The sequence below is a fragment of the Tetrahymena thermophila genome, assembly GCF_000189635.1.
Source record: "Tetrahymena thermophila SB210 genomic scaffold scf_8254477, whole genome shotgun sequence".
NCBI classification, from domain to species: domain Eukaryota; phylum Ciliophora; class Oligohymenophorea; order Hymenostomatida; family Tetrahymenidae; genus Tetrahymena; species Tetrahymena thermophila.
The window spans coordinates 37,744-46,337 of record NW_002476252.1 but is presented as its reverse complement, the minus strand read 5'-3'; the positions used below and the strand labels follow the sequence as shown (position 1 = coordinate 46,337).

The 8,594-nt window shown below is 21.6% G+C and overlaps 1 protein-coding gene across 1 annotated transcript; it reads left to right on the top strand. All coding sequences in view use genetic code 6, as the record gives it.

Moving 5' to 3' along the window:
* Positions 1-1,123: 1,123 nt before the first annotated feature.
* On the top strand, positions 1,124-6,109 carry TTHERM_01247820 (PAS domain S-box protein; the record flags this gene model as incomplete). The annotated part of the gene is made up of 4 exons (XM_001029910.2): positions 1,124-1,354; positions 1,556-2,477; positions 2,708-2,926; positions 2,991-6,109. 4 exons carry the CDS (start codon positions 1,124-1,126, stop codon positions 6,107-6,109), a joined length of 4,491 nt encoding a protein of 1,496 aa, XP_001029910.2.
* Positions 6,110-8,594: the final 2,485 nt, after the last annotated feature.

The following is an 8,594-nucleotide window of genomic DNA, read 5'->3' as shown; positions in this document are numbered from 1 at the left end:
AAAAGATTTATAAGTGAAATAATATTTTAACAACTTAAAGCTGAGATAGTTTTATATAAACGATATGGTTAGATTAATTCGTCCAATTAATCTGACTAAAAATATATCAGCTATAATTGTCATAATAAACTGTCTCACTATACTTTCATTTGCATTAAAGAACTAAAGCATTGACTAAATGTAACAAGAGCAAGCTGCTAAATAAAGTAGAATCTATTATATATCAAATTTTATATAATATGTATAGATCGTGCCATTACTAAGAGATTATTTCACCCCATAAAACAATTATAAAATATCATTAGTAATTATTTCGTTAATCTTAAATAGTCTCTTTGTTCTAAGTTTAGCCTTTGTGTTTGCTTTTAGAAAACTCAATCTCACAAAATATTTTGAATTATTTTTCTAAATATTTACAACAATCTACAATAAATGGCCATTCTATGCATTTATGAATATCTCTCTAAATATTCTTTCAGAAAATAGTGATATATACACTCTAGGTATTATATTAATGTCGTATTTAAATGCCATTTTAACTATAGTAATAGGTAATTTATTAATGGTTATTTTCTTAATTAAAATTAATTTCTGTGTATTCATGTATCTAATTTGCTAAATTTTGATTAAATATAACATTAATTATTTTTAAAATTTGTCATTATTTTAATTGAATTCATTCATAAGTTGAAGAATCTTGTAAACAAGTTTAAGAAAAAATCTAATTATTTTTAAAAACAATATAGGATATTTTTTAGAAGTACATAGTTTCAGCTACTCTTTTTAAGAATCACGCAATTACTTAGCACAATATGCTAGTAAGCAAAAATTATTCTTAGCTATTTTAAGGACGATTTTAATATTTCTATATTAATTTCAAGGACATAACTTAGTTACCATTTATTCTTTCATTTACTTTCTAGTTGAAGTTATTTTCTTGCTTTTTGATGACTACTATTTATCAAAAGACATTAATTAGATCTACTTTTATTTATGTGCTTCTTCTCTTCAAATCACTTTCTGCTTTTTAATAGAATTGTATATTTTTAAAAGTAATGATCTGATTTTAGCTTGTATAGTTACAGTACCTCTATCAGTTCAAATCATCAAAAGCTACAAATAAATGTAAAATCAAAGACTATTTTAAGAATTTTTAAATAGCAGCGACCTTTTATAATATAAAGACTAGAAATTCTTAAAAGTTATAAGAATACTTCTAGATTAAGCAGTATTAAGCTAGAATAACTACTTGTTAAGAGGATAAGGAATCAACTATGAAATTATAATTTAACTTCATAAAAAGCAATGCGCTCAAAATAACCAATATTGTTTTTGTCAAAAATTTCGAAGAAATGTAACATATTTTTTAATTCTGAAATAATTACTTTTAACAAAAGAAATTCTTACATTTAATCATTTAATTAGCTTAACATATTTTTAAGTCATTAAAATTTTATAAAAGATTGATTGTTTGATGCCAAATAAACTGGCTTTATCCAACACCTTTATAAAATCATATTTTTAGAATAAATTTTATATAAAAACTAACTAAAAGGAGAATAAAGAGTCATTGCAAATTGAGGAATTATCTGAGCAGCATTTCAGGTAAGAATATGCTCAGCTTGTTATATTATAATTAATAGAAGTATTTATCTAAAGCAGTCAAAAGAACAACTAGAGAGAAATTTCTTACTTACTAAAATTATCATATTTGAGTTATCTTTATGAAATAATCAATAATCCAACTAGAGCTTTAGTATAGATTTAAAAAATATCAATATATATTTTAAATAAAACAAATAAAACTAGTTTGATTAATTTATTTTACTTTGAGTAATTGAAGCTATAAATTTTAAATGATTATTAAACAAAGCTATTTGACTCTAACATAGAAAATTAATAGCTAAATATGATGGAAACCATTCTATTTGATGATAAAATAAATACTTGCAAAGAAATATTTAGTTCTCTTTTATTGCAAATAGGTCATTTCTATGATTTTTTGAGTGGAAACAATATTTAATTGCATCAGTTAGAAGAAATGTCTGTCCCTTTAATAAATTTAAACTAAAATTTAGAATAAAATATTATTGAGCTTTTTTAAATTAACCCTTCAGATTTTGACCTAAAATATCTAACTAGTATATATATCTAGCTCATAGATTTCTAAAACAGAAGAATTAAAGAATTTCAGTAAACAGCTTTGGATATTTCAAAATAGAAAACTGATAATTAAAAAAAATTAGTTGAAATAGGCTAAAGTTCAGAAAAAATTTGTGTGTTTTTCACATCCTTCATAGAAAAAGAATTTTTGATTAAAAAGACTTCAAAAGAATTTGATAAAATATTTGGTTACAGTCCTGAGTTCATCCAGGGAAAATAGCTAAATATTTTAATACCAAATCTTATTAAAAGGTAACACAACCAAATGCTTTAGTCATTTATCGACGAATAATCTATGGACATTGTTTATTAAGGTATTATTATTTCTTAGAATCGATTTTTAATATTAAGTTACATTATACTGTAATACCTCACATTTTTAATGTGTCAAATATAATTTATATATCTTTTAATTTTATCAATTAATACCCAAACCACATGATTTTAATTGGGCGTCTAGCTATACCTTCTTAGAAAATTTACATTTTTTATTTTTTAAAAAATTATTTTTATTTTTAATAATTTTATGATTAAATAAATAAAGGTGAAAGAAATCTATTTGGCTTGGATAAAAAAGGTTTTATTTTTCCAATTAGTTTAAGAGTTAAAATACAAGTTTTTGAAAACGATTTAGGAGTCTGCGCTCTTGTTAAGAAAAATAAATAAATTTTTTCTTACATATTTTTTGAAAATGAAGGAGTAATCACTGATTTTTCGAAGAGAATATTTGTAGACATATTTTAATCTCTTGGAATTTAAAAATGTAATATATTTAGTTTTTTTTAAATTATTTTAAAAATAAAAATTATTTAATTAATTTTGAACAGAACAATAGCTAAATATTTTTGAATTAATTCCATCTCTTGAGGAGATAATCAATACTTAATAGATAAATAAACATATAAGCGCTGTTTTAGTTGTAAAAGAATAGTATTCAACCTTTACTAGTAATAATCGCTTTTCACAACCAAAATAAGTGAACAATTTATTGACACAAAATGATGAAATTTTTCAAATATAATTTAGATTTTTTAGTCGTCAAACAAAAAATAAAGTTGATGTTAATTATATTGAAATTGATTTTTACTCAAAAGAAACAAACCCAGTTAAAAAATCTATGATTTTAGATCAATTAAATAAATAAAAAATAAAAAAAGAATCTTTAATATTTCAAAAATCAGAAGGCTAATAAACTATAGAATTCGCCAACTCTTAATATCAATAATGTTTTTCTACAAAGGATTTCACCTATGTTTTTGATAATTCTGATTAAAATCCGAACAAATATAAGGAAGATATAAAACATTATTAAAATAATTTTTAAAAATAGCAAACAGAAAAAAGTAAATCCAGTAAAACAACTGAATTAACTTAAAACTAAAATGATACCAATAAACTTACATTTTAAAATAGTAACAATAATTATCTAAGATATTTATCTGATTAAGCTTTTTAGAAAAGCTCTGAAAATTCAAATATTAATCAAAGAAACTATGAGCTAAAATAGCTCAATTTAAATGGATTATCTGATAAATAAAATTAAGAACTTTAATTATCAATGATTAATTCTCCAAACAAAGTTCTAACTAGTGCTGTAGATTAAACAGAAATGATTTTATCTCCTGCTTTTTCTTATTAAGAAAAACAATAATTTCTGATAAATTAGTCAAATGAAAATTATAATTTAAAACTTTATTCATAATAAGTTTAACAAAATAGTAACAACTTACAAGAAATATCTCTAAACAACATTTCTTCCTACTAAAATCTAAATAGGTAGCATAGTAAAAACAACATAGCGCATTATTAGCATATCAAATAAAATAGCTTCTTCGATAATAATTTTTAGCGAAAAAAAACAACTGGTGAAGAGTTATCAGTTAACAAAAGAGAATCTAGAAGTTTTAACAACTTTAGAGAATAAGATGATTAAAAGCAAGAGTAAAAAAATGAAATAGCTAGCGTAAATTCTAGTAAGTACAGTACTGAGGAAATAATGAAAAGGAAAATGATACAAAGAATAAAAAAAAAGGATTTTAATAGAGGATTACAGCTTATGGTTTTAGCAGGAATTTCAGCATTTGTTATTTTAAGTATTGTATCACTTATCATATATTTTGAAAATTTAAATAGTTTAGATTCTTTTGTTTTATCATTTCTAAAGATTGATCATGCTCTTTACTGCTTTATTGATATAATGAATTTTGTTGCACTCAATAATTACTAATCCGTTTTGGGAGGTTAATCTTTAATTATAGATAAGCTAGATCTTTAAAATTAGGAGTATAAACAATCAGATTATTAACAATAAGCGATATTGAAAGATTACAGTGCTAACTTATAAAATATTGTTCTTAATAACGATAGTACCGATTAGCTTAACGATTTATAAAATAATTTATTTTAAGTTTAAATTTACTCTTCTGGATTTTACAATAATAATAGAGTTTAAAAAAACTCAACCACTACTTTTGAATAGAGTCTACAATACACTCTGATGTAATTTTTCTATGAAATAAGATATTATTATATTAGTTTTGAGGAGTCGCAAGAAGATTTTATTTGGGGAAACATCGTCAGTTTCAAATAAAGAATGAAAAATTTACAGTTGATTGTAGAAAATTATGCGACAGAGTAATTTAATAAAATGAATTTGTAGTAGATATCTGCTATTGTTTTATTTACTTCTATCAGCGCATTTTTAGTATTTTCAGTTTTACCTCTTAACATTCTAATTCAAATTTACAAAGAAAAAATTTTGAAGCTATTTGGAACGTTTTAACCTTCGATAATAGAATTTTAAATAAAGCAAATAGAGCTTGGCCTTTTTAAAATCGAGTAAATCAATATCTTGGAGCAAACAAATAACAGCACTTACTCTAATAAACGATCTACAAGTAAAAGAAAGTAAATATAACAAGTAAGGGATTTAAATTTCTATTCGAATTAGTAAGATCAAGAATAAAAATATGAAAATAAATTAAACTATCAAATTCCTCTTTATGTTCAAAGAAAAGCAGATAAACGAACTAGACAAATAGCATCTTTTAGCAAAATTCCAAAATTCAATTTTTTTTTATTTTTTTTAGGAATTATTGCTGTAGCTCTGTTACTAATCATTCCAATATTAAATTTTGTTGAATTCAATCCTTTTGAAAGAGAATCAAAAGTTACTCTGAATGATAGAATTTCTTTAATTGATGTCTTGTCTTTAATAATTGAAAACTAATCTCCATAAATGGAGCAAGTTTATTTAATAGCTATTGGTATACCACCTTAGACCTCTTACTATTAAAGCTATATACAAAATCTCTAAGATTAAAATAACTAAGTCTTCTAATACTTTTAAAATTTAACTGCCGACTTAGGAGTTGAACGAAATAATTAAAAAATATTCATGGATTTTTATTAAAATCTATTAAATGAAAACGTGTGCTCTGTTAGAGAAAATTATCCTTAATATTTTAATTCAAATATAACTTAATCTCGATGCAACTAATTATTTAATGGAATATTGTAACGAGGTTTAATATTCTCAATCTAAAAAGTGTTTTAGACATTTTAAGAAATATATTAAATCTATTAAATTCAAGATATTCATGTGCTGATCAAATCATTTAAGTATCTATAAAAATCTTATTCGTTTATAGAATTTAAGCAGTTAATTCAAGTAATCTCAGAGGTTGTAAATGCAATAAGACAGTACTAAAATGAACAGTTGTAATAATATGAAATCAATTTAAAGCAGAATTTGCTTTATTTATTTATAATTCAATTAGTAATTATTTGTCTTGTATTTTTGATAGGTTGGCTCTACCTCTTTTAATGGTTTAGAAACTAACTCCAAAGGGCTACCAAAATATTCACACTATTTCATATAAATCTTCTCTATGAAAATGATTTTATTTAATCATACTTTAGAAAAATCTCATAGAAGTAAAGTTGAATAAAGAATAATAAATATAGTACAACCAAACTCATTTATATTTCATAATCATTAAAATAATATTTGGTTACAATATTTTTATTTGAATAATATTGAATGTTTATTAATTATACTTTTGTTTACCTTAAAATTTTAAACATTATAAAATATGTCACCTATTCTTTTTTATTTAAAATAATGTATTCGAAAAAGATATATTTTAATATTCATAAAAATAAATTTCTTAAGATTATATGTTATTTCAGTTTTATAGAATTATTTTAATAATATTTAATTAAAATTAAGCAAAAATCCATAAACAATATCTGATATATAGTTAAATTGAACTAATTTAGTTATGGTAAAAAATTTTTTCTTAGTTTTTAGAATCTTTGAATTTCTGATAAATTAATGCAAGAATTTTGAGAAATTTACAATCTAAAAAACTTTTATTACAGCTTCCTTCCTGATGCTTACAATTTACAGTAAATTAAAAAGCTAAACAAGATTGAATCAATGTCATATTAAATATTTCTAAAAATATTTATTTACTTAAATCTTTAGATAGATTATTAGGTCAGGTTTTGACTATATGCGAATTTATAAGTAAAAAAATCAAAATCTAAAAATATTTTATGTAAATTGTTAAAAAGTTTATTTTATATTTACAATCAATCCTTTGAAATTCCGCAGATCAAATGGAAAAATTAACCAGTAATATTTTTAATATTATTAGATAATAAATTATTTATGATAATCATTAAAAAATGCTTAATTACTTAATTAATTAATTAATTAACTTGCATTCTATTTTTTTAATACCACTAAAGATTTATGTTGTAAACATCATTAAAATTAACTTTTTGAAATGTAAGCTAACTAAGATTTTCATTTATCTATAAATTTATTTATTTGCCTATTAAACAAAACATTCATAAATGGTAAAAAAAATGTATTTAGAAATATAATTATTATTAATAATAAGAAGAAAAATATATTTTTTCATCAAACTCATCATCACTCTTAAGTGATTAATTTGTTTTAAGTAAGTTATTCATTTTAGATTTTTAAAATTTACAAAAATATTATATTAAAAATCTAATTTTTCCATCTTTTAAAGATAAAAGAAGCGAAGCTTATGTTTTATATTTACTTAATTTGAAGAGTTTTTATGTAAAAATAAATATATAATGAAGATAAATAAATAAATGATTGTGCTTTATCAAATATAAAATATTTGATAGAAATTAGTGGCAAATTTATCTTAAGAGTTTGATGAGCATGCTAGTTAAATGTTCTTTTTATAAAGAGTAAATAGTTTTTATGATTTTATTTTCTAAATTAATATTTATGTTTTTCTTATGCTTAACTTTGAAACAAATACAAATACAAACATATCTATTAAAAACTTTGAGGCTAGTAAAAGTCTTAAAAAAATTATGAGTATTGAAATTTAAAAAATTGTAATCATTAAGAAATCAATTTTTATTCCCTTTTCTAATAAATTTACTCAAATTAAAAAGGAAGTTTGCAGCATCCTAATGTTTTAATTTGCTCTATTAAATTTTAGCATGAATATAAATACAAAAATAAAACTCAAATTAGCATGAATGAAATATTTAAATTAATTTTAAAAATGGTATTTATGTTTTATATGTATTCATTAGTAATAGATTTATTGTTATCATATAATAGAAATGGGAGTTAAATAAGGCATTAAAGCTTGAATTTTTAATGACTACTATTTGTAAATATAAATACAAAAATTCTATATTATTTATAAAATATTAAAGTTTTAGTTAAAATTTTTAGCAGCGAAATATTTTTATGCCAAAAACCCTAAAAAATTTGCTTTGATTTTTCTTTTTTTTTAAATTCTAATTTATTTAAGCTAGTATTTATTTATTAGCAATGAGCAAATTTTAAGCTTACATTTCTCAAACATTATATCAGTCACTCTTTTTAAAGATCTTCAGTTTAGTAATTGAAAAATCTAAAATATCAAAAACTCTTCTTATTTGCATTATTGATTTGAGAAATCAAATTAATTTTTATTACAAAAAAGAATAATAAATTGGTAAACAATTAAATAAACTAAATAATAAGATATGAATGCCAAACAAACTATCCAAAAGGATTCTTCAACCAATATAAGCAGTCTTAGTATTTAGCTGAAATAATTTTACATGAATGAACTGATAAAATTAATTCGTCCTATCCATCTAAGCAAACATATTTCTATCTTTATGATCATAATTAATAGTATTGTTGTACTTTCATTTGCATTAAAGAATGATGATAGAAATTTAAATCAGCAAACATAAATTATTTAATAAAGAAGATTCAATGAAGTGTCTAATTACATTAAATATCTTTAAATTAAGCCATTTCTAGATGAATATTTTCCTCAATTAACCTCTAATTATGCTACAATTGCTATAATCTCATTAATCTTAAACATTTTTTTTATTCTTTTTTTATCTTCTGCTTATACATTTAGAAAATT